Source organism: Electrophorus electricus, chromosome 8 (assembly GCF_013358815.1).
Source record: "Electrophorus electricus isolate fEleEle1 chromosome 8, fEleEle1.pri, whole genome shotgun sequence".
Classification (NCBI taxonomy): Eukaryota; Metazoa; Chordata; class Actinopteri; order Gymnotiformes; family Gymnotidae; genus Electrophorus; species Electrophorus electricus.
In genome coordinates, this window is record NC_049542.1 from 16,887,891 (window position 1) to 16,914,885 (window position 26,995).

The window sequence follows — 26,995 nt, forward strand, 5'->3', positions numbered from 1 at the left end:
CTTGGGGGTCAGTTCAGTAGGATCAGTAACTGTCTGCCAACTAGAATATAGACAGCCCAACACAAAGGCTCATACTACAGCACCCTTCCTCTGCCCCCATCTAGGCTCATTCATCTTTTGGGTCTTTTTATTTTTAACTCTTCTTTAAATATTTCTGCTTCTGTTTGTTTTTGTGTGGGGTTTTTTTTTTGGGGGGGGGGGGGGGGTTGCAGGGGATGTTTATTGTTTTTCTTTTTCTCCCCTGAGACATGGTTTTGTGAATAATGCATAATAATCACCAAATACCTTAAAATTAACATATTTTTAGACTTTTCCTCACATGTGCACACATTCACTCACTCTTTCACTCACTCATTGCACACACACACACAACTTCAGCCACTGATAGAGATTCAGGTTCTTCTTTCAAGCTCATACAGTCCTGTAGTTCACTGTATTGATGCTGATAAGGAATGGCAAAATTAGTAAACAACTGATGTGCACTTCTTATGGGCATCGCAATGCATAACAGTTTCGTAGGGCAGATGTTAGTGCTGTATTTAGTAAGCATGACAGTGTAACGAACATGTTGGCAGGTTTGGCACTGCTATTTCAGGTGAATCCATAACTGAGTCACAATGTTAATGCTCAAGAAATAAACATTAGTGTTTCACTCAGTAGCTTTTACTGATAAAATGGGCACATAGACATAGCTGTAGAACTAGGTATTATTAAAGTCACACAATAACAACTGAAGCTGGAAAACACCACTAAACTATTTGACTTCAATGTGTTGTGATTGTGTTACTAGTGTACTCATTATTTGTGTGACAAAAGGTCATAATGATATACTTCTGGCACAAGCCAGTGTTGCATGAATTCTGTAGTCACACTTATAAGTACCTCATGTAGTGTTCTATAGGAGAAGAGTTCTTAGTATCTGAAGGAATAATCTTTATGGCCTGTGTGAATGGACCACAGGGAAGCAGGGTGGGGCTGCAGCTTTGGCTAGACTTCCTCTCCTCTCCTCTGATAAACTTCAGAGCAAGAGCACCATGGTGGGCATATCAATGACACTGAGCTCTGTGTGTGTGGGATTGTGTGTGCTCTGTTAACCATCACCTTCTAGTAAATGATGAATGGTTTTCTACCGGATAAATAATGGTCCAGTCTTTTAACCTTTTGGCCCATGTGTGAGGTTGTGTTTTCCCTCTCATGTGTGCGTGCATGCATGTGTCTGTCAGAGGAGTAGAAAGTGAGCTTGGAGCACATGTGGCGGAGCAATGACTGTCTCTTTGATATGGAAAATGACTATATATCTTCTCAAGACATCTGTGCGGTGGTTGGGTGTGTCGTTGAGTGAGTGGGAGCTGGTTAGAATCTATACACACTACCTGAAAATCAGCTTGGCTTATGCAAGCAGATGTCACTCATGGATTATTACCCCAAGATTGCCTGATTGTTCTGCTTGAATAGCAAGAAAGCAGAGTTCACTAAAGAGGGAGGGAGAGGGACCATTGGAGGGAAGGAAGGGGGAGAGAGAGTTGAATGGAGATGGAGGGAGCAAGTGGGAGGGAGGGACAGATGCATAAGAATGGAGCAGTAAGGCTGCTTAGGTCAATAAGAAACATCACCACTTTTCCTGCATGTGTGTGTTGGTGCAGATATGACTACCGTGAAATGCTCCATAACTCCACCTTCTGTCTGGTGCCACGAGGTCGGCGGCTCGGGTCATTTCGCTTCCTGGAGGCGCTGCAGGTGAGTTTACCTTGACTACCCCCCCCACTAACACCAACACCACCACCCCTCTCATCTCTCACATGCTCTCTCTAAGAGCATTTTGCAGTCTGTCCTGAACCACACATTCTGTTGCCCCTGTCCTAGTCTCCCTCTCTGAATTTCAGTGTTGGTGGTCTGTATGTGGAGCTGGTCTGTTTGAGTCATTATCATTGCCATAGCAGCCACGCCCTCTGTGGCCATGTAGAATCTCCTCTAATTTAATTCAGTGGAATGTTCTGCTAATACATGCCCTTTCTGTTCTCCAGCTTTGGCCCCAGTTTTGTATAGCTGTCTAATGAGAAATACACCATGAATGACATAGTGGTGACCTCTCTCTCTCTCTCTCTCTCTGTGGGGGTGTGTGTGTGTTCATCTTGGGGGTGGGGGTGCATACAGGCAGCCTGTGTGCCCGTCATGCTGAGTAACGGTTGGGAGCTCCCTTTCTCTGAAGTCATCGACTGGAACACAGGCGCTGTGATTGGAGACGAGAGGCTCCTGTTGCAGGTCAGAAATGTTGCCCCACCCCATCCCAAGTCTCTCTCTCACATCTCCATTTTTTCTCTCTCTCTCACACCTCTCACTGTCTCTCTCATTGTGGCTCTTTGGCTCTCACACCAATGTTGAATCAGCTCTTAAGTGTTAATCTGTGTACAGCTTGACTTAACATTTTTGATGAGTCAGCATACATTTATGAGGGATCAGCGTACATCATCGCCACATTTCCTACCTGTCTCTTCTACAGATCCCCTCCACAGTGCGTTCCATCCATCAGGACAAGATCTTGGCTCTGAGGCTTCAGACACAGTTCCTGTGGGAGGCTTACTTCTCATCAGTGGAGAAGATTGTCCTCACTACTGTAGAAGTAAATCACACACTTATGGGTCTCTCTCTTGCTCACTCTTGATTGACTGTACACACATGCATGCACACACACACAATCAGTAACAAGTGCGCACACACATCGACATAACTTTGAGAGAGTTGTATTTGTATACCACTCAGAACACCTGGCAAAGGTTGAACACCATGGTAACTAGCATGAGCTGGTGTGCTGAATTATCTGTCCATCACATCACTGAATGATCCATAAACAATGTCAAACCTTTAAGGGGTAAAAAATGCAGACTGAGAGGCAGCTTTATTGCAAGCTGGTTTAATCTAAAGGAAAAGACGGTCAGAGCATGGACTGCTTCTCCCAATACTGCTGTTTACTCCCAGATGTTCCCTTGTGGTTAACAAAGCAAAATCTGATCAAAGTATTAAGACTCCATCCAAGAGGAAAAACAACTAATTTCTGTTAAGATGTTAGAGCACCTACAGGTAATTGTCCCCCTTTCTGTCCCAACAAATTGTTAGATTCAAGTCTTATTAGTGATAAAGGGAAGATAAATGAAGTGCTGAGGTGTCATTTTCTGGCTACAGGCTCTCCCTTTGCTAAGATAAATGTTCAGGGTATTTCAGGGTTGACTGGGGATGTAATGGATTCAGCATGCTGGTGTCTGAAGGCAACCTGCTTGGCCATCATGCTCCTCTGTTCTCTGCTAACCATCGTGGACATGTTTGATGCTGCATTTGATGTGAACAGTAAAGCATAAACTGCCTACTGCTGGTTGCAGATGTCTCTGGTACAAAGTGAAGAACAGCTGTTAGATATCATTAATGGAGTCTCATTGGGCTTTAGCTTTATTCATCATGTTTCTGTACAATTTTGTAATGCAGTGGTCATTTTAATCTATGTTCACTTTGTGATTTTGTGAAATTAGATACTTCTTTTCTGCATTTAGAAACACTTGCTGGACCACAGTTGAGTCCCAAAGGGGACAAAGACCCACAATGCAACCTTCCCCCTGTGGTCACTCTGATTTATTCAAGCAGTAGGGATGAATCTCAGTTAGTGGGCCTATATGTGCCAGTACTAAGGATAAGTAACTTCTCAGCAGACAGCAAGAGCACTGGTGTAAGCTGGTCTAGATATTGGTTACTGCCAAAAGCTGTAAATGTAATATTAATATAATTGGCTTCAAAGTTTCATATCAGTCTGAGGTTTTTTTTAAACTCCAGTTTAGAATTAGGACTCATCAAGCCTATTTTACTCCACGTAAAGCGGGTCATGGTAGACATGACAGAGTGTCTCTGATATGCTCAATGGAGACCAAAAAATGGAGACACAAGAAGCAATTGCTAAATTATTTTTCTTTGGTCACAGATAAGGTCACTTTGGCGCATGTTGTTTTCATACACAATTATGAGCTTTTCTTTTTCTTGACTGAATCAGATCTTTGAGGTCTTATAGCATAAACACTCTCATCCCTCAAAGAGTTGCATAACTGCCTTTCCAAAGGCTCTTACCGGTTTTACAGTCCGCTGAAACAACCCTTATCCACTCAGCCAATCCCAGGCATTCATCTGGTAACCAAGGACACGGCTGCTATCAGTTCCTGGCAATAACTGCAAGTATCCTAACAGCTGCTTTTATTTATTAAGCTCCATTGGGAAGATTGTGAGTGTTCCCGTTGTGAAATTGAATCGTCAATCACGTGCCTGCAGGTCTGGCCAGGCCTGTAGGCATCCGCATCCCAGACAGGCAAGAGAAACGGCCTTTCAGCTCTTCTTCAGATTGCATTTTTAAGATGACAAGTACTTTTATTGGGAGGGCAAAAGGAGGACAAGTTAATCTTTTCAGCTCAGTCAAATGGTTATTAACACCCCCCCCCCCAAAAAAAAAAAAAACATGAGGGGAAAACCACTGAATGAGCTATTTTCCACTCTTTTTTGCTACGTCACATGACATTTTTTTGCCATTTATTATCAGATGTGGAAGCACTTCAGTGGTAGGGTTAAGAATATGTCGGGGATGCTGAATTACCAAGCCTTCCTCTTTTATCTTCATGGTGATCCCATAGTTGCCAACCACTACACCGTCACCACAGTGGCTGCCATTTCAGTGAGGGCCATGATGTCAACTGCAAAGATTACCGCTTCAATCTGTGTCTCCCGCTTACCACTTCAGTCTGTGCCTCTTCTACTGCCTTTGTCTGTGCCTCTCATCTACGTCTTTGTCTGCCTTTGTCTGTGCCTCTCATCTACGTCTTTGTCTGCCTTTGTCTGTGCCTCTCATCTACGTCTTTGTCTGCCTTTGTCTGTGCCTCTCATCAGTGATTGGCACTTAGGGACTGGCTCATGGCCAGCTCAACCATGGCTCCTGTGAACAGGGGCGGGACTGGTGCAGACAGGCACCTAAGCAATGCCTCGATGTTTACAGACCCAGTGCTGCAGGGCATTTGACATCTCCATTAAATGTGTTCAAATGAGGCCTGCACACATTTCTTATTGTATGTTACATCAGCTCATTCAGCTGTAATCCATCCATGTATACAGTTCAGTGTAGTGACAAAGTAATTAACTGGTAATTCTCTCCTTACTGAGTCCTGAGTCCTTAACAAGGCTGAGCTAATGAGTTAATGGTTCCTCTTGTCTGTGTATGCAGATCATTCAGGACAGAGTCCTACAGCACACAGCTCGGAGCAACCTGATGTGGAACAGCCATCCTGGAGGCCTCTTCACACTGCCCCAGTACTCCACCTATCTGGGGGACTTCCCCTTCTACTATGCTGGGCTGGGTAAGTCTCCTATGTCATGTTTGGAGTTCCACAGGCAGGGACAGTATGCTTGGGATAACATTTTAGGTGCATATTGTTGTGTTAAAAGTAGAATGTTGTCACATCCTGATTAAGGCTTTTCTAAAGTTAAAAGACTATAAGGAGAGGTTGGGAATGAAATTTGGCATTTAAAATGTATACCAAATCAGTTTGCAGACTATGACGTGTTAAATTTGTTTATGCCACAATTATCAGAATTAATTATCATTTCATATATTTAGTGCATGTATTTAGACATTCTATAAAATAATAATGATATGGTTCCCTCAAAGATCCCAGAGTTCCTTATCTAAAAACAGAACAAAGTTATGACCATTCCCTACTTGAAATGCTTTAATCCTCATTTTTAACTCCTGTCATCTGCCTTATTTTTGAACTTCCCTGTATGATGCCTCTTAATTGGCATAGAAGCTGACAGCCAAGCACTGCAGTTCCCAAAGTTCCAGATTTAGACATGAAGCTAAATGATGGTCTGTTGCGCATTGTGATAGATTATTGAAATGGCCAGTGTAATTGGATGGCAAAATCCATATTGGCAAGCTGGAGTCATACATTACACTGCTTTATCATGTGACCATGAATCCTCCCACATATGCCTTTATCTTAATCTTCTGTTCTTGGCAGCACAATCAATAAAAGACTCTTGATGAAAAAATATGAGATCATTCACTTATCTATGAATTCATCTCACAGTAGCAAGCAGACATTTTGAGATTAAGAGGACAGTTTTGTCATTTCAGATGTATAACAGGCTCAGGGATGCGTTTTCAAATGGTCCTCTATATGCACAAGGGAGACATAACCAAAGAACAAGATGCAAAAGGCTGCTTGTCATGAGAATTTGTCTGAGCTGTTTGTCATGTGCATCTGATACTTGTGGCGAAACCCATCATTTGGAAAAGAGAGGAGCTGTGAGGTGTATCATCTGGCCAACACACTGGCTTCTCGCTGGCTCCATGTTCTCTTGGTGAGCGATGCTGATGATGATGGGTTCCTGTGTTCTCCCTCCTCTTCAGGGATCAAGGCACATCCCCGGTTCACTGCAGTCATCCACGCCGTCACGCCCCTGGTTTCACAGTCCCAGCCCATCCTCAAGCTCCTGATGGCTGTGGCCAAGTCGCCATACTGCTCTCAGGTACCAGGCTTCAGCTGCACCACCACTCCTCAGTCTTGCTGCAGACAGGACATGCTCTGATCACTGAATCCAGTCTCCACCACTTAGCCAACACTACTGGTTTGGAATGCAGAGAGCCAGCATTTGCCAACATTTCAAATGTTACTTTGAGGCAATACAGTTCCTCTCGATATAATACACAGCTAGAAAACTTTACATGTCTCTTGAAGTCAGTGAACACCAAAATCAGGGTGATGGTAAATATTCATCAAGTTCTGATTGAAAGAAACAAGGGATGTAACAATACTGCTGTTCAGCTCCTTGCAATCAGAAGAAATAATCTCAAACATTCTTACTGGCTAATTAGTTTGATAATATGGATAAGAATATGTTTTTTGCCTTATTAGAGTCCCAATTTAGTCTTTAGAATTGATGCCCACCAGAATTATATTAGACTAACCTTAGTAGACAGATTAAATGAAGGTAGACTTAAACATAATAAACATGGAAAATAAACATTTTAAGCAACATGGCTGATCTGCAGCTGTGCTGAACATCATGATATTAGAGTTACCTTCACATTGCAGCCTCGTTTCCACTTGAGAGCAAACATATTGTTTCTGCCCCAAAAGCAGTGTAAAATGGGGTCGTGTGCACGTGCAACTGCCTGCACTGCACCGCACTGCACCAACCAGGGGACTCCAGATCTGCCAGGGACTCCAAGTCCTGGCCTCCCAAGCCCCCCGAGGTTTCCATGGTGTCCATCACCTTCTGCAGAGCCAGCAAGCCTGGGAACCAAGACATATTGATTCCTTTCTGCCTCAGAGAGAGAGATGGAGTGAGAGGTGGAGAGATGGATAGATTGGTAGATGCATAGATTGATGGATGAATAGATAGTTGTGGAGGGAGGGAGGTGCAAGGCTGGCAAATTATAATCTCTGCATCTCCTCTGGCTGCAGGGAGCTCCATATGTCCATGTTCTTGCGTAACTCCCCTCCCTGTGGTGGCAGGGTGCGAATTGAATGACTTTTGTCGTTCAGTCCACATGGGAATCAAATTCACTTTGTTCCAGTAAAGTGGAGGGAAGGATGGGAACAGCAATTACACAAGCACTCTTTGCTTCCATCTCCTGGGCCATGCTCCTCCCTCTGCCCTCGAGCGAAACTAGGTGGCGAGGGTGGGAGGGGGGGATAGAAGTAAAATGATAGGAAATATTGTGCGAAGAGCTTTTGCGCTAAAAGATCTCGCTAACTGCAGGGTCTCCTGCTGTGACCTGCCATTCTGTTTGTTAGAAGCACAAACACATACATGCCTCCACCCTCAGAACAAGGGGAAGCTGATAGAGATGCCATCTGCCTTTCAGCTTTTCCAGTTAGCGTCAGAGGAAGTTGCAACAAATCACTGTTAAAAATACACCTCAGCAAGTGCTCCACTGTGCTTCTCACCACTCCCAAACACACATGCATTCAGTTCCGGCGTTAACAGCTGTTTACCATCGCAGTTGAGTAAAAGCACGTAATTTATACTCTTTTAAACCCTTGCAATTTCCTGCTATGTCCCTGAAAGAAAGCTGTGAAAGGCTCGCACCAGGGTGTTTGTTTGGATTGGCGCTTTGGAGAGCCTTGGCTGGAGGCACTTTGGGGGTGGAGTGGAGCCTGTGTGGCTGTGTGGTGCCTGTTGGGGGCGCTGGGTAGGGATGGCGCAGTGGTCTTTGCGGAAAGGTCAGATCTCACAGCCAGTGTGCAAGGGTGGAGCTTGGAAGAAAGCCAGCTACATTAAACATTTTTGAGTTGCAAAGTAAAACGAGCCAACCTGCACAGTCTAGTGTAATTAATCAGACACTTCAAGGTGAAGGCATAAATTACTTAGTTGTAATTTTGCAGTTTGCAGGAATGCGGAGATCTGCTGTTTAAAGGCATTACCGTAGCAACTTAATATTAGTAAATCATGAAATAGAATTGATCATTAGGGGCAGACCTGTACCAATGGAGATGCTTAAAAGTCAAAGGCTAATTGAAGAGGAGTCCGTGGTTCAGTAAGACTCTGGAACCCTTTTTCACAACAGCTCACTCAAAATACTCAGACTTTTAAAAGTAATGTAAATATCTTTTCTGAACACTGAATTACTATGAATGTATGCTCTAAGGGCCAAAAGTAACAAAGGTGAAAAATGACTAAATTAAAGGAATAAATAGGCATAATCACTGAAATTCTTTTTCCTGCTTATAACTTTTGGCTTAATTACTTTTGGTCTTTTCTTTTTTTTGTTCACTGAGTCACTTTCACTCCTCCTCTCCATCCCTCTTCTTCTTTTTCTATTTATCAGATCATTGTATTGTGGAACTGCGACAAACCTTTACCTGCTAAGCATCGGTGGCCTGTCACCTCTGTGCCAGTCATAGTGATTGAAGGAGAGAACAAGGTGGGTCTTTGAGAAACAAAACTGAAATTGGCACTAGATGCATTCAGACGTTTTAAGAAGTGAATGATACTGACACCTCTTATAGATGCTGCCATACAAAAGGTACTGACATTGATTGTTCACTGAATATTTATGGCAGGGGTGTGGATGGCCCTTCAAATGTCTGTGCTGAAGCTCAGAATACAGAGCCACTTGCACATACACACATGCACACACAAGGAGAGAGAGAGAGAGAGAGAGAGAGAGAGAGAGAGAGAGAGAGAGAGAGAGAGAGAGAGAGAGAGAGAGAGAGAGAGAGAGAGAGAGAGAGAGAGAGAGAGAGAGAGAGAGAGAGAGAGAGATAGATAGATAGATAGAGCAGTGCAGGCCCATCTAGACTGAAGGGTGCAGATGCTCCTCCTCTAAGCCATGGTTGATGGTGTAACCCTGTGCCTCCTTGTGTGTTTGCACACTTCAGACAGAATCTCTCTCCATGACACACATTCTTTCAGTGTGTGCAGTTTGTCACTGGCATAATATTCAGTGGCTTTCAAATAGTTATTATATTTTGGATGTTTAATATGTCTGGAATTAACTTAGTATCAATATGAACATGGAAATTTGGAAAGGTTATTAATATGATTGATGTCTGAAGGCTGTATAATTATTATTCATTGTTAAAATACATTATCACTAATGAGTTCATTTATGTTTCCCATATCATAACAGAAGATAAAGGAGACAAAATGTGAAAAGTAGGAGTGGGTGAAGATACTTTTTTGTTAGATGATAAATTGGGATATGCTTTTCTCCTCAGAAAAATAGATTATTTTTATGTGTATCGTCTTTAGTTATCGAGATGTTAGATTTTTGTTATTGTTGACCAATAGGCTAATGATAGGTTAATGGAAAAGGAGGGGTGTGTGTGTGGATGTGTTTCATCTTGATAAGCGTTCATACCATGGCTAAGGTTATACAGCTGAGCATTTTACTGTGACCTGCCTCCTCACAGCACTTCAACAGGGGTGGGTGGCTGTGTGAGGATATGATGGGGGCGGTGGGTGTTGCTCTGTGTGTGTTGTGATTGTTTCATATATATCCCTATGACTTTTGTATTTGTCTATCTGTTATGGTGGTACTTTTATGTGCTTTTTTTTTGCAGTGTACAGAAATGTGTGGGTGCTTTTGAGTGTATAGGTTGTTGTATATGCCCTGCATGTAGGGTGTAAGTATGTGTTGTGTGGGAGGTCTTGTTACACTCCATCAGGTAATGTGGCTGCACTTTACTCATTGCTTTAAGGCCTGTATGTGTCTGATCTCATTACCATCTTGGTGCTGCTGACCTCCTCAAAGATTCTCTCCTCATTTACTGAACGCACACACCAACAAAATATTTAAAAGCTATGAATATTGCAGGAAGTCAGTGGGAGGAATGGGAATGGGAATGGGAATGGGAAGGGGAGGTTCCTCCTTGTGTGGCAGTTTTGCAGACAGAAAAAATCTGATCATCAGACAGATGCAGCCCTGAGACAAACTGAAATGAGACTAGAGGCAACCAAATGAGCAAATAATGGACCTGTAAAGGGATCTTTAAACATGCCTACTCTCTTGCTCTGCAGGTGATGAGCAGTCGCTTTCTGTTATATGAGAGCATCACCAATGATGCTGTGTTGAGTTTGGACGAAGACACTGTGCTCTCAACCACAGAGGTATGTCACTCTGGAATTTTGGCCTGGATGCTGTTTTGTTCCCTTTCCCTATGACTGTATGTGGGTGCATTCCTGTGTGTTTCTATGTGGGTGAAGAGGTGTGGGTGTGTTTGTGCGTGTGTGCAGAACAGCATTTGTTGGCAGAGCACCTGTCAGCATGGAAAAGCCCCTACAGCTCACTTTACCTAGCACACACCCCACCCCCCCACTGCTCCATCACTCTTTCCTCTCTCTCACCCCACACGTACACATCCACTCCTGCCCTCTCCCCATACTTGCTCATTACTGTTTGAGCATGGCCTGCGCTTCAGAGTAAGCTTCACTCTGATGAAGGCCAGCTAGCTTCCTCCAGGTGAGCAGTGGTTCCCCCGGTAGCCCCTCCAGTCTCCTCTGCGGCTGCACCTCACTGCCTTTCTGGCTGCCTCCTGTGTATGTTTCAGATAGGTGGGATGTTAAACTTCCAGATGCACAAGTGGTGCTACTGCCATTATTGGGCTTAGTACTTACTCTTAATTCTCTGTGATGTTAGCAGAGCTGTGTTTCTGTTCATATTGGGGCTGTTGTTTAACCCACTGCTGATTTTATATCGAGCTGAGTTTCGGGCGCAGACACGTTTGATGTGTGTCAGTAGTTATTTGTTTAAAATATTTGATCTAAGAAGTGCACCTAACAGGGATGCAGGGGGGTGTTTTTCGGAACCTGCATTGGCTAACTTTTCTTATATCTCTGACTATAGGAAAGCTGTGATTGTTTGTTTGGTTCTCGTGTAGTAGTATTGTTTCTAATGTAAAAGGGATCTGGAGAAGTTGTCCTAGGCATGCCAAACAGCTGCACTGTGTCACATCTGCACTGTGTGTTGCTCTGTAGGTGGACTTTGCCTTCACTGTATGGCAGAGCTTTCCCGAGAGGATCGTTGGCTACCCTGCCCGCAGTCATTTTTGGGACAGTAATAAGGAGCGCTGGGGCTACACCTCCAAATGGACCAATGATTACTCCATGGTTCTAACTGGAGCTGCCATCTACCACAGGTACTGTGACAACAGCCAGCAGCCAATGTCCTCTGAGCAGTTCTGATAGGTTCCTACTGACCAAACACAGGGCATGAATAACAAATGTGAGCTGTGTTGAATAGTTGAATTATGACCTAAAAGTTCTGGCCTAAAATTCCAGGCAGTCAGTCATGTTTTCCATTCACATCGCTCAGAGGCTAAGCCTTTTTGACGTCCTGCATCTAGATGGCCTTACGGTAGTCATGATGGCTGGCACAGACACTGCTGTGCTCCTAACTGGAGTTTGGGTTTGTTCTCCAGATATTACCACTATCTATATACCCACTTCCTGCCCAGCAGTCTGAAGAACATGGTAGACCAGCTGGCTAACTGTGAGGACATCCTTATGAACTTCCTGGTATCAGCCGTGACCAAGCTGCCACCCATCAAGGTCACACAGAAGAAGCAGTATAAGGAGACCATGATGGGACAGGTAGGGTATTTTAAGTGTTGGTTTTCCTCAAACTTTCAATTCTTGGTTTTTCATTCTTTTTTTAAATACTAATAACCTCAGGATAACAAAGCTGCTTCATTTCATGAATGCTTAGAAGCATTTGACCTTGAGGCATTCCTTCTCTTCGCAGTCGTCCCGAGCGTCACGCTGGGCAGACCCGGACCACTTTGCCCAGCGACAGACATGTATGAACAAGTTCGCCAGCTGGTTTGGCGCCATGCCCCTGGTCCACTCCCAAATGAGACTGGACCCAGTCCTGTTCAAGGACCAGGTCTCCATCCTCCGCAAGAAATACAGGGAGATTGAGCGGCTCTGACCAGAAGGGCACCGCCTACTGGGCATACAGGAGGTGACACTGAAGCACTCTGTGGAGAGGAATAGGACCACAGCAGAGCAGCTGATTAGCTGTGGCTCCAATTCTGTGCTCTACTCAGTGCACTGTGGGAGAGCAGGCAGGCAAGATGGGAGTGCTGTTTGGAGACTCTGGTCCACATACACGTACCCCGAGCACACACTATTGACCACAAGGCTTTTTTTTCATAATGAATAATGTAAATGACTGACTATCTTTGCCAGCACATGACAGAATATGGGAGAAGGAAGGAGGGATGCAGCAGTATTGTGTCTTTACACTATCTATATCATGACACATCAGGATCTGAACTACAAATGACCCTTAGCTCCCAGTCTTGAAACATGCTAACAATGCCATGTCTCTCCCATTTTTCAATAATTGCACCACTCGCACATGAGGACTTGGATAACTGACCACTTCTGCATTTAGCATAAGCATGTCTTCTGGGGGTTGGTAATTTTACATACTATCTTGGAATGCTAGTGGGTTAGTTCTTTGCATCATTTCAGTAATTTATGTAAACAGTACACGCATTATGACAAAGGTAGTGGTCACATAAGCAGAATTTACTGCTTCATATCAACAAGGGTAATGGTCTTCATTTCTTCTTCATTGCCAGTATCTCCATTATATTAAGGAGGCACATTTGGACATGCACATGTTTTTTGCTAATTGCTAATTCTTTCAGTGCCAAGATTTTATTACTTGCCTTTTAAAATATGGGTGAATAGAGAGATGCATTTTAGTGATGGAAAAAACAAGCCATTCTAGTCTCCTGTGAAGTTCTGTTTTGGGGAAAGCACTTACATGCATGTGGCAGGATTCATTTTTGACACACAGGCCAAATTTCAGCAAGCTGTCCTTTGCCTCTTTTTCGGTGAGGGGATGATCAGGCTCTTGATATCACCTCATTGTTCACCCTTTGTAGTTCTTTCCATATTGTTCCTCATTTCCATGTACCAGACTTCCATCACTACTAACCAATGTCCTCAATTTACCTGTTTCGAAACTGGAGTGTGTTTTTTTTATTAAATAAAACACGTACACCTTCTGTCACTGATTTTATATTAAGGGTATTGTGCATAGAGGGTGGACCCCTGCTCTTCTCTGCAGTCTCCTGTGCAGAAGTGTTAGTCTTTATGATGGAGTGGAGCTCTTTGCAAGTCTCTGCTCACAAGGTACTTGAATGTCTGATGACTTGAAGGAGCACCATGCTTAAGTGGCCTTTTGTGAAGGTGACTGGACTTAAGTGAACTAGCTGTGAGCCAAAGTCTGTTTTTTCTATTTTCTTTTTAAATAAGCCACAATATAAAAGAACACACAAAAAAAACTCTTCCATTATAAAACTTTGCTTTTAGCCCTACCACATTGAAAAGCATTCTAATGATGGAAAAAGAACTGACCAAATTATTTTTAATTACACTACATTTATATTTATTTACCTGATAAACTACTTTTTTTTTTTTTTACATGGTTCAAGTCTCAACGAAATTCAAGTAGATGTCTGCTTAATAGTTTTGGAGCATAGCTGTAGTACAGGATTTATATTATGTTTTGTGTTCTTTCTGATGTGTTTTGGAAAGCTGTTCAAGTTTCCAATTAACTTGTCATTTATAATGACAAATTCCAATTTGTAACTGCCCTTTTTAAATGAGGGCTGGAATTAAAATGGAAAAAAGAACCCCAAAGCAAATCTGAATATTCAAAATGTTTGTATCTGAATTTATATTGTCAGCCATCTCAATTTGGGATTTATAATAGTTTCTTTCTAAAGGAGATAATGCTGTGCTCTGCATACACTACATATGGAGATACCAGAAATTTCCAGAACTTTGCGGAGCTAGGTTTAATTGCTTTGTCTTTAAACATGACACAGTGGCAATGTGTAAGTAACATCTATACAGTTGTCTTGAAACCACGGGCCCACATCTGGTCAACTCTTAAGTTCAGTAAACCCTCTTTTTTTACTGTATCAAGCTTTTATCCTGTATTCCTAACATCCCATTTTTAGATTTTCATTTCTATTCTTGCACAATTTCATCGACAAATCATGACAAACGTAGACTTGCTGTACATAATCTGTATTTTCACACACAAAACTAAGCAAATATGTATTATGTATAGTATGCGATATCCGACAACTGAAAATATCAGGACAGCTGTACAGCATCAAAAAAGACCTATTTTGTATAAGATGTACATTTTGTCAAGCTACCCCACCTGTCTTTAGGTGTTTGTTTCAGTATGACCTTGACCTGTTTTATGATGCATATAAATCAGACCATTAGAATGTGCTTTCATGCCAGTGTTCATTTAGTTTTTTTCAAAGGCATCGTTAATTGGCACCTTCAGAAGTTGCAGTGGCTGCATACTGTCACCAAAGACTTGTAGTAAATAAACAGTATGCCTAGTGCAAATGATTCTCCATTTAAGGGATTCTTTTTCTGTTCTGTATTTGTAATGCACATTGTGTTTAAGAATTTTGAGACTATTCTCCTCTAAAGCTACTAAAACTGGTAAAACTGTTCCTAAACGAATAGGACATTTTTTTTTAAGTATATGATGTAATTAGCAATAAAGAAAATGGCGCTCAGAGAACCATTAGGGCAGGCATAAGCAGTAATCTTTCCCTGATTGTGCCTTTGGCTAAATTTTTAATCTGAGAATTTGTTCCTGTCCCATGGCATCAAGGGATAGAATAAGCTGAAAACTGCCCTTGGAAGACATGCCAGATAGTAGCTTTACAATGTCTTACACTGGAGTCTCTCAGCATCCATTAGACACTCATTTGATCATTTCCGACTGTGCTGGAGACCCCCAGATCTGCATGACCACTTTAGACTACTTATCACAATCCAAGAACATTTTTTTTCTTGTATAGTTTTTTTTTTCTATTTTTTAAATAGAATTTTGCTCCCTTCTGTCCTTACCGTCTCCCTTAGTCCATGTAATTAACAAAAGATTTTTATAGCTGTAAAAATAGCATAATGGCAATTTTGTATGAATGATTTATAAGAAAATTAATTAAAAATCATATTTGATGCTATGAGGGTAAGCATTGTGTGGTATTTCTTTAAAAAAAAAGTGGGTGGGTGTCTGATTGGCAGAAAAGAAGTGCAGTTTATTTAAGCCTGTTTTGTTGCCTTTTATTAAAAATACTTTAAAAAACTATTAATTTCCCCAGCTTTGCAGTGCACCTGGCTCCAAAAAGCTGAGACCACTGATTTAGTCTCCATTAAATAAATTCAAAGGCTGAAAGACACACAAAAGGTTGTTTTTGTGGGTTGTCAAATCTTGACATGGTTTCTTTAATTGTGATTATCTTGAACACAGATCCTGAAAGCAAAAATGTCTCATATTGAACTGTCAATTTATTCAAGCAAACATAAATACAAAAATGCTTACAACAATAAACAAACTGAAACATAGTGTTTTTATAATTATCCAGTAACAGCTGCCAAATACACTTTCTAAAACATAAGTCTCACATTGGTAAGCACATTAAAATATCACTGAACTGCAAAATGCCATTTGTATTCATGCTATATCCTCCTTGAACTAAATTAAACATTTAACTTGGTCAAAGGAACATTAATATTTACTAAATATTTGGAATACAATTTACACTGAAATCCATCACAACAAATAGTTACATTTTCAAGCCTATCAGATTTTCAAGCAGAAAATTGAATCCAAGGCATCTAAAGTGAATGCTTTCTCAACCATGTAGCATGAATGAATAGCAAAATTTACCCATTTTTCTGTCATTCCTCATTCCTCTTTCCTGCTGCCCTCTTGCAATTTTTCACCTCACCACCAGACCCCTGTCTCTACTATCTTTCTGCTTCATGCTCAGTGAAAACAGACATGTCATTAATGCAGCTTGTATAGACAATAGTCTCCCTTGCATATACAAGTCCTCTGTATGTCTATCTGAGAGTGTGATTGGGTATGTGTATTTAGCTCCTTACAGCCAGCATGGAGTTAATCTCCCAAATGATGTTTCTGAGCTGGTCCATTATCTGCTTCAGTTGCTGGTTCTTCTGTTTCAGTTTCTGTAATAGCAATGACAACAAATCATTTTTAACATTTACCTATTACCAACTGATGTGATCTAGTACAAATCATATCTTAATATTTGCATAAAACTGGAGAGATGGAAAAGACATACTACATCAAATAGAATACCCATGTTTTCAAGGACAAGACAAAAGGGAAACCATAGGAATGGGCCATGTTCAATTTTAGCCTCAATACAGCACCAAGTGCTCATTTCAACACCAATCATAGAGCAGGACACTCAATATTTCAGTCACCAGTACTGTACTAACATTGAGATTTGGACGAAAGCAGATATCAGCATGCAATTGGTTCTTCTGCAAGCCCCATATCCACCTGGTTTAAGATCAGTTACTCAAAAGCACTTTATTAGAATCTACAAAATAGTAATCATCCAGTGTGAATGCCCTAATATGCAAGATATTTCAGCAAAATCTGATCCATTTTCAAAATGGTTAGCAGATTGCTCATCTATTGGCTGGAGTTAGTTGTCTTTCAATCCTCAGTGAAAACATACAGCTCAAAGGAGTGTCAAAAAGCCACTTTCATCCGAAGCCACTTACAACAGATAAAAATATAATAGCGGTTATACAGTACACACACTGTTGATACAGTAGTCGAAGTGTGACTATTAGACTATTAGATGAACTTTGAAATCTGAAAGATTTATAACAACTGCCAAGAGCATTCTTATGATGTAGTTAGCAAGGACATTCCTTGATGTCCAAATCATGTCAGTGTACTACTTCTGTTAGCTTTAAAATACCCATGATTCACCTACACGTTTCATAAATTCTCTAATAGTTATAGGGGCACACCCTCAGCTGTCAGGAATACAGGAGCAGTCATCAGCTTGCTTTTACTGAGGACAATCTGAGGGTAAAAAAAAACTTTGATATTCGGGTAGACTACTTAGTCACAAAAGCTGGTGCTAAACCAGTTTGCTTGTCTCAGTTTGCTACTCCTTCAGTTGCCCTTCCATTCTCCTAAACTCAAGAGATCAAACGAGCCATCCTCAATAATGTGTGAGGGAGGAACAGGTTTTGAACAAATGCAGACTTATTAAAACCCTCATTCATTCAAGGCTGCCAGGTTTTAGATGCCCACTAGGGTTTAAGCCCCAGACATTTAGCTAGGTCTACATACCATTTTGAAAGAGAAAAAGGACTTCTAGTCAAATTCACAAAGCCCTTTAACAGTAGTTCTTAATAATCTATATATATGTAATTTATATGTCAAACATTATTTGACTGGGCTCACTCTTGACAAGCATGACATGACATGACATCACACACACACATACACTTTACTTAACGCTAAAACAGTGGCTCCACTGATCCCCTACAGATGAGAAAAATAGCTTCAATGTCATGCTTGTCAAGAGTGAGCTCAATCAAATAATATTCGACGTATACATTTCTTAACACAGCCGTTAAAATAACTAGTTATAAAGGATCAATTGTTATAAAGGATTTGTCATTTTCATTTTAAAAGCATTTTAATACTAACAATACATCAATGATGTATCTATTTGTATTTGAAACCCCAGTAAAATGAATGTTATGATTTAAACTACCACTTTGAACAATAATTCAATCTCCTGAAACATCAGAAGCACTTTATTTGTATAATTGCTAAAGGACCTATGTGTGAAACATCCAGTTTCTCTGGAAACTGCCAATTTTACTGCCTCAAGATCAGTTGCTCCCTAAAATCTTCTTCAAATATGTGTTGGCTCCAAGTCTACCTCAAAGTTTGTGCTGAATCCTAAATCAGTGATTTTAGGCAGATAAAGAAGTGAAACATTAGAAATTCATCATCTGAGTATCTTATAAATGTGTTTTTATAAATATTGTAGCATCCAGGCTGCCAGACTTGTGAGACCATTGTGGAAAGCATAGTGTGCCATTTGATAGAAAGTTCCTAGGGCATTTATAAATGGGAGAGTCCTTTATTCTGATTTATTCCCTGGTGCTGCTGTAGAATTGACTGTTGAGGAATGTTGAATATTGAATGTGTTTTTCCCCAATAAACATGAACTAGAAGTGCTCTGCATTTCATCTACCCACGGCGTATTTCTCATCTGCTCCACTGTCAAATGAAAAGCATGGTCTATTACTGTAAAGCAGCATGTGTCAAAGTGATTCAGATGGCTGGCAATACTGGAAAATCTTAATGACATCTCAGTGTGCCAGCCTAATATTAATACATGTGGGAAAATGTGCATTAGCCAAGTATACCCTTATTGAGTGTTGTTCTGTTATAAAATTACCTCTTCATATAATTTTTACTAGATGGGAAAGCTCAGTACTTCACTGTAATCACTGCAGCACTGGCCTGTTAAGCTCTTTCATCAGCACCATTAGATACTTAAAAGCATCACTATAGATTTTCATGGGACATGGGTTTTGTCTGTTTGTTTTGATTTTACCTATCATTTAAGGTATTCTTACAACTATGTCCCCAAAAGCACAATGGCCATCAATAAACTATGCCAACGTGTGACAAGCTGTTTCAATCCTGGGAGCTGACAAATGTACAAAGATGTAGGAATGTATTTTGTGGCACTAATGCCAGACAGAATGAAAGCCAATTGTGTTCTAGCACTGTGACAACATTAAACCCTCTCAACCATGGACTTCATTCACCAAACTGGGGCTACCCTCCTTACTAAATACTATTAAATGTGCTTTTTAGATCATGGTGTATGGGCCAGGCTTCAGTAGTCAGATCAATCAGTGAGGGTGGTCCTGGTTTATGGCCTTAGTTGGTGACTGTGAACAGCAGAGAAAACAACCATACAGAACAGGGTTAGATGTTGGAAGGTGAAATTTCATCATGCAATTGAGTAGGGGAAGAAGTAAAAGTTCTTCATAATGCTGAATAAGAGCTGTTGAGATTTTAGAGTCACAACCTCATTCCAATCAAATGGCATTTCATTCAAGTGCTCCTGCTGGTATTTCTCAGATAAAGATTTTCCTTTAGCTATAAAAAAAATGGAACCTTTATAATGCATGTTACTTCACCTTGAATTCCACTTAGCCCTGTCACCAGTAACTCAAGTTGCTGCTTTATTCCAGCAGAGAGAGCAGGAATTACAAGCCTAAGTGTCTGGGTATGAGGTGACGGGATTAGGCAGGCACAGGGAGGGAAAGGCTTCACCAATACCACTACTTTGTCTCCTTGCTCTTCTTCTGGGAACCATACTACCTCTGCTGTAGTGAAAAAATTAGAAGAAGTGAAGGGTCTCAGCCTAGAAATCCCTCAGAAATTCACCAAGCTGAGCCCAGTCTATGCTATCTGTGGAGGTTATAACAGCATCTGAATTTACACTGAAACAAACCAAGCCTGCCCCATTTTGTCAAGCCAAGGGTGGATATCATCAGCATGTGATCAATGAGCATGGTCGCTCTACTAGTAATTCGGATCAAAGCTACGGCAGGATGTCCACACTCCAGCACGGCTAAACGGTACAGACTGCTAAAGCTGCAGGTAGTCACACGCTAGGCAACGCCATCATCAATTACACATGATCAATAGCCACCCTCTGGTGGAATGATAGGAATGCAAATTGCAAGCATAAGAGCATACCTGAGGTTTAGATCAAAAAGATATAAACAAAGGCAATATGTTTGCGAGGCCCTGTAGGTGCGCATCCCTGTAACGTTGCAGGGAAAGCTGTGGCACAGAGAGAGACTGGGCCATGCACTGTGTCAATGTCATAGAGTCTCCACTGATCAATGTGGTGTTCCCCAACATTTTTTCAATCAAGCTCTTTTGCCCTCCATCTGCCTGTCATATCGATCTTACTGTTCTTGGTTACTTTGTTTTGTAGCAGCTATATATTAGAACGCAGGTCTATGGCCTTCTCATGTTCTGTGTGTGCAACAAATAGCTAAACAATTCCAGTGTGTACTACAACAGAGTACCTAACAAAGAAATAAAGTGATATATGTGGGGGATTAATGGAGATCTATGAAGATAAAACCACAAGTTTGACTGGTCTAGTAGCTAAAATTCCATAAGCAATGGCTTAGACGTGGTTATTCCCACACCTCTGCCATTTTTCTGCTGCTTACAACAAAGAGAACCTCAGATCAAACTGATACATAATCCCCAGGCTGAAAAGTTGGTAAGATCATCAGCAGCATGCAGGACCAGATCTAAGAATGGGGATTGATGGCGCCCATTAGAGCAAAGCCCACCACCCCACTGTGCTTAGGCAAAAGTGAAGACCAGTGAGGCCAAGGGCTCCACTCAGACCACAGGTTCAGGGAGGAGTGGAGAGAGAGCATGAGAGATACTGGGAACAGGCAGGCTAGCCTGTATCTCCAATTTGCACAATAGGACCAGGCAAGCCCGAGGCACGAGGGAACAAGCCTCCGCTCTGTTTGTAGGTTATATATGTCTTTTAGAATCAGCTATATTTCAGCTATAGCTTAATTACTGAGTCAATGTTACCTCCAAACTCATGTATGCATGTCCATATGTTAGATACACCACAAACTTTCATCCCAAAAAAGGCATTTAACCAGCCTTAGTTAAATGTGTTAACTCTGAGCAGATGCATGGCTACAATAGGAGTACGTTTCCTTTAAAAGAGTACGGAGTGAGCTCCAATCAGCCGTGTCCTCACATCTCTCCGGCAGGGAGCACTTTCATCTCATGCCTGACTGTCAGGAGCTTACAGCCGCCCTTCCCGAGCATGGCTCCACTGACAGCATGAGACAGAGCAGTGGATATTTGCTAGAGGGAGCCACACACTAATTCCGCTTTTAAGTCTTATTTAAGAGAGAGGGGTTACTTTGGCTTATCTTCTGCTATAGAAAAAAGGGGGTACAAACATGGACCAAGTTCGATGGTGAAGAAAGGCAAATTTTAAAAGCAAATTTTATTCTGTGAAGCCATATGCATGTGTTAGGTTGTTTTAGCTCATGTAATGTGGAGTCTTTTTGTCAGTCTTCAACAAATGATGTGATTTAACAAATAATGTGATTTACATGAAAGATTGTAAAAATCTTTACAAAATCTATTATCAGCTTTCTGGAATGAAGATGTGAAAGTGACAAGGTTCAGCACCATGTTGCTAAGGGCCATGGTGCCACCATATTTAAAAGAGACAGAAATAATTCCTAGCTGAACTGCTGAGAAGACCAGCTCTCCAGTGGCTTCAGCTGATTCCTGAGATTAGCAGGAGGTTGAACAATTATTTTGCTCTTAATAGCCTATGAAGCCCATAATGACACAACAGATATTCATCTTTAGCCTCATGTGCCATGTTCTAATTCTAAGGCAGCCCCATCATGTCTTGAGCATACTGTAATTTCCCCATTCACCCACTGCAAACCAATTTTAAAAAGCCTTCATTCAGCAAGCCCACTCTAATGGGTGACATATGAACTTACTAATCACGTGAAGATTGGTTGTCTCCTGCGAGTAGAGCTTTAGTATGAGGAAAGCACATGTGTTTGTGTGCTTGTGTTTGGAGCAAGATAAGACAAGGTCTCATTACAGCTGTGTGTGTGCGTACACCTCTGTCTGCGTGTGTGCATGTGCACATGTGCATTTATCAGCCACGGAGTTCCCGCAGTCTCACAGGCACAGCACTGCTCTGGTGATAACAGCCATGACCGCTGCTCATTAGGCGCCCACTGCTTGTGATGAGGGCCCTGCTTAAAATTACAAACAATCTCCTCCATAATATCTCACTTTCTCATTTGAATAAAGAGGACAGATACGGTAATTAACGGTGTATTAAAAAAAGCAGGCAGCAGGAGAGAGACAGAAGGGGAGCATGAGGAGTGGAGATGAGCAGAGTGGAGCACAGGAGAATTAATAAGAGCCGTGATCTCTCCAAGGTCTTCTTAATGGCATGTGACAAGAATTTATTCACATTTAGAGCAGTATTAAATCAAGGCAGCCTGCCGCCCACACAGCGACAGCAGCCCCACACAGCATGGGACGCTGGGACCCGCCCACACCGCCTGGGGTGGAGACATGAGTGACGGCTAGTGGGAGGAGACAAACGACAGGTTTGCTGTCTCTGACCCCAGGTGCTGATATAAATCATCATCTGGAGTCTGTTAAGGAACCACTCTTGCTTGCACTGGCACTGGTGTTTGTGTATAGCATTTTGAGGGCTGCTCCTACATTAACCTGTATATTAATGTAGGGGTGGGTTGCAGTGAGGCAAAGATGCATGTTTGCAATTAAGCTCATGAGACAAAATGTGATGAAGCAAATATACTCTGCAGATGGTTCTCCTCTTGACACATGGTGTATTTGCACATGCAATGCACCTGGGTCATGGCTGTGTGTGCGCACATGCAGCGATCAGAACAGTCCCACAAGCGAAGGCCACCCAATAGCTCAGTAGACCATACACACATATTTCAGGTAGCCCTTGACAAACAGCAATTATCTCAATTGACAGATAACGAGGAGAGGGCCATCATTCCAGGCAGGCAGCCCCAGACGATATCTACCACTACACAACTTATTGCCAAGATTGTACGCAGTCTTCAGTCATGGTTTCTCACATTCAGAACCAGAATCTAGATTATAATCTTCACAACACTATGACAGTAAATTAAAAGAGAATGCACACAGAGCCAAACTCTGCAGGTTTAGATAGTAGGACAACAGCATATCACAACTACATACTACATAACCTAATGAGTAATTATTATCTTCTACCATATGCTACCCTTATAATGATAACATTACATAAACTCTAATGATACCAAATAATCTAACTCATCAACTAATCATTTTCTCTCACGTTTTCTTATGAACATTTAAACCTCATAAGTTTATGATTTAAATGTCTGTTTAATATTCTAACTTCTATCTTAATATTCGAACTTAAGCCTAATGTAATTATTTAATCCAAACACCTTTCCATTCCTCCTGCATCCATCCGTCCTTCCATCCAGCCATACAACCATCATCCTTCTTGTGCTTGCAAGAGGAGCTGGCAGTATGTGCAGAGGAAGTTTCAGTGGAGCGGCTAACATCTGCTCCCCACACTCTGTGCCTCTACCCCCTACCCCAGCATGTTCTCCTCGTCCAGCGTGGACCTCACAGCTGGACACTTGGCCTATAAAATACAATGGCCCTTGCTCCCTCGACTGCCTTCATGACTTGTTACAACAGTGACCTAAACATGTCCAGACAGAACACAGCACTGCACTGGATTACTTGTCTTTCTCTGTAGTAATTTTTTTATTTTAAAAACTGCTGTGGCAGACCATAAGGTCAGTGTGCCTCAAAACACTGAGGGATCTTGAGAGATCACAAACACTGAGGGAGTCAGGCACAATCAAGTACCTGAAAAATGATCGATTAAGATGGACCTGAGTGTATATTTTACAGCAGTAATGCTGTGTAAAGAGACACTTCACCAACCTTGTTGACCTCAAGCACCTCTCTCCTCTCCTCACTGGCTGACCTCGACTGACTGCTTCCACGTTCATCCAATTTTGAGCTGTCGTCCTCCACGTACGGAATGAGCTGCTACAAGAGAGTTAAAGACAGATGCACTTAAATGTCTACTGTTTCAACATTAATATTATCTTATGTTATAAAATGTAAAACCAGTTCAGTGAGGAAAAATGTCTAGACACCATCATCATCTTGCCATTCCTTCAATGTTTAGGGGTTTCAGATATAAACTCAGATTGGGGGCTCAAGATTATGGACGCATCATCTTTTTTTTGTTTCATTGGACCTTCTTTAAATTGCTGACAAAACATGTTTTGGACAAGTTTTAACACTCCATTATCATGCCAACTGCTTGAAGACAAAATGAGTATGATTTCCTCATCCAGATATACGAAAAATAAATAACAGGGAACTCATCCAACATCAGACTGTAATATTTGTTCCATTGCTATAAGGTCTATGTACTAGGCCCGTTACCCATGGCAGCCTTTGCTTATAAGTGATTTCCAACTGGCAACTGTATCATAAAATTGAGATCTGGGAAACTATCGAGTTTGGATCAAGTTTAAATTCTCTTCAGCTGTCATTCTTTTTAATGTTCAACCGATATGGATTTTTCAACAGCCAAGGCCAACGCCAATGCCAATGCCAATATTTAAAGAGCAGGGAGGCTGATGGTCAATATATAATGCCAATATCATGGGGGGGGTTGCATGTTATAAAATATGGTAATTTAATAACATCTGAGACACAAAATTGCTGAACTTAAATGAACATTTATTTAACACTTGTCTGCTTAAATAGATGTGCACTCTGTTTTCAGTGCACTTATTTTAAATTTTGTTTTTAATTTTTAAATTTTTTTAAAATGTATCAGTTAAGTTTTTTAAATGTATCAATTAAATGTCCACAGGTAATCCAAAATCTAAACTTTGTAAACCAAACACACCTCACCCCCCCTTTGGCCGATGCCGATCATCTCAAAATGCCATTTAATTGGCTGATTAACCACTAAGGCTTATACTGTCTTGTGTTGTGTTTTGTTTTAACATTTCTTTTTTAAGATGCTTGACTATATTGTTTAAGTGTACATATAACCTTCTTTCTAGCCATTTTCTTTGTCTGAAAAGAAACAGATGGTGAAAGGTCCTCTTGACTTTTTTCTGTTTCTACAGTAACAAGGCTTCCAGCTTTCACCAACTGACTGATATATTGTTTCACTTAAAAATTACAGGGAAAACCCAGCATTAACATTAAGAGAAAACACCTTTGCATATTTCTTAGTCAATTCTAAAAAGCACCAATTTCTTATCAGGTGTTTCCACTATTTTATCTGCATCAGTACACTCAAATAATACATCTTCTCAAATACAGCAACTAGAGCTCTTCAATAGCCTTGAATTTAGTCTCAGCATGTCCAGAGTGCTCCACCTTTCCCTGTTACTTCATTAGTGTTCCACCCAGAGTGGATACTTTGGTCAGTTCCACATCAGCCTTCTAACGCTTCATTGTGTAAACAGTCCCATCCTGAAATGACCTTGACAAATGAACTACAAGTACTCACTGTCACCTCTGCTTACATCACACTGACACCTGCTGGCGCAGAGCATCAAGGATGATCTGACCCAGCATTTAGGTAGGGGTCCATAACTACAATGTGCATTTCACAATCTAACCTTCAACTTTGGTCTAAAAGCAGCCTAAACCAAAAGAGTGTGCTGTCTGGTGAACTACATTTCTGGATTGGCATCTGTCTAGTCATTCTGTAGATAAGGATAATTCAACACACAAGTAAATAATTATGTTCTAGCATATCAATTCAAACAACCCACAGTAAGACAAGGATTTATAGCAGTCAGTCAAGCCCCAGTTCACCATTTATAATTAGCCCAGCAATGACACATTTCACTCAGTTCCTCATATATTTACAGATATGGTTTGACCTCAAGATGCAAATTCTAAACTTTTCTAAGAGAAGCTGCAAAACCAGTATACAAGGTAGTTTCTACCAGCACAAAAAAGACACAAATTGCCCTATGTACTTTATCGAGTCACTGCAGCAAACCAGAAGCAACTGACTGGCAAAGTTGAGGCAGAAGAAAGATAAGTCTGTAGCTGTAAAGGCAGCCATTGGCTATGACAAATTCCAATGAAGGGCAAACCAATCCAGGGTTCTCCCCCCAAGCCCATACAGTTTTTTTATGGCAGGAGCTGGTTGAAGGCAGGCTCAGGGAGGAAATAATGAAGCAGCACTGTGTTAGTCATAGTTTGCTCAGTAAAGGGGATGGACACAGTTTGCTGCTGGACAGAAAATAATGACTTTGTGAGGTCTGCTTTGGTCTTTTACTTTCAGGTAAAGAAAATGGATGGGGCAAATCTGGAGTGGTAAATGAAGTGACAGTGGCTTTTTCGGGCAGTACAGGAAATTCCACAGTGCTGCTCAGTGTGGAAAAAGCTGATGTGAGCACCTTTGCCAGCTGTTCGGTCCAAAAAGCTGCGGCTAATTACACCCATGATGAGGTAATGCCACTGAGTCCATTATCCCACTTCCTGTTAGGAGAGACAGCTCCAAGAGAACTGATGGAGCACCTCAAGTCAAACCAGCTTAGGCCTGGCCATGACTCACAGTATGAAAGAGAAGAATTGGGCCCTCCAGTGGGCAGGGTGAGTTCATGTTTTTCATTTGAAGAGGCTCCAAAAAGATCTATTCCATACCACTTCTACCTAGAAAAAATGCATTTTAAAGTAGTTTGGGAGTGTGGTGGTTGTAGAACTTTAAAGGGAGCAACTACAGGCAATTTAAAGCTTCACCTGAAAAAAATAACTCAGTAGAACTCAAGAATGCCTGGTACTCATAGGCCAAATAATTTAAAACAATCAGTTATCTGATGTTTATAAAGGACTAATAAAAATCCTATGACTTCCTATATAATTAATCTTCACACCATATTTTAGGTTAACACAGGATCATCACCTGACTTGCTAAGCTTAGTC

At 41.4% G+C, this 26,995-nt stretch overlaps 2 protein-coding genes across 5 annotated transcripts in view; one reads left to right on the forward strand and one right to left on the reverse strand.

The window, feature by feature from the left end:
- The window catches only part of ext1b (exostosin glycosyltransferase 1b), a 53,611-nt gene extending 39,058 nt beyond the window's left edge, over positions 1 to 14,553 (forward strand). Inside the window, exons 2-11 of the mRNA XM_027027029.2 lie at positions 1,644 to 1,737; positions 2,155 to 2,262; positions 2,501 to 2,620; positions 5,246 to 5,378; positions 6,434 to 6,552; positions 8,858 to 8,953; positions 10,552 to 10,641; positions 11,509 to 11,669; positions 11,952 to 12,123; positions 12,275 to 14,553. Of these exons, the coding sequence (XP_026882830.2) occupies positions 1,644 to 1,737; positions 2,155 to 2,262; positions 2,501 to 2,620; positions 5,246 to 5,378; positions 6,434 to 6,552; positions 8,858 to 8,953; positions 10,552 to 10,641; positions 11,509 to 11,669; positions 11,952 to 12,123; positions 12,275 to 12,460 (1,279 nt within the window). The 3' untranslated portion in view covers positions 12,461 to 14,553. The remainder of the gene's footprint in view (positions 1 to 1,643; positions 1,738 to 2,154; positions 2,263 to 2,500; positions 2,621 to 5,245; positions 5,379 to 6,433; positions 6,553 to 8,857; positions 8,954 to 10,551; positions 10,642 to 11,508; positions 11,670 to 11,951; positions 12,124 to 12,274) is intronic.
- A 1,217-nt stretch (positions 14,554 to 15,770) lies between these two features.
- med30 (mediator complex subunit 30) overlaps positions 15,771 to 26,995 on the reverse strand; it is a 13,841-nt gene continuing 2,616 nt past the window's right edge. For 2 of the 4 annotated variants that reach the window (XM_027027024.1, XM_027027025.2), the window contains exons 4-5: positions 23,966 to 24,073; positions 15,771 to 16,554 (exon numbers count right to left, since the gene is read on the reverse strand). In XM_027027024.1, the coding sequence (XP_026882825.1) occupies positions 16,459 to 16,554; positions 23,966 to 24,073 (204 nt within the window). In that variant the 3' untranslated portion in view covers positions 15,771 to 16,458. The remainder of the gene's footprint in view (positions 16,555 to 23,965; positions 24,074 to 26,995) is intronic. The other 2 variants (XR_003411817.1, XM_027027026.1) reach the window with 2 other exon arrangements.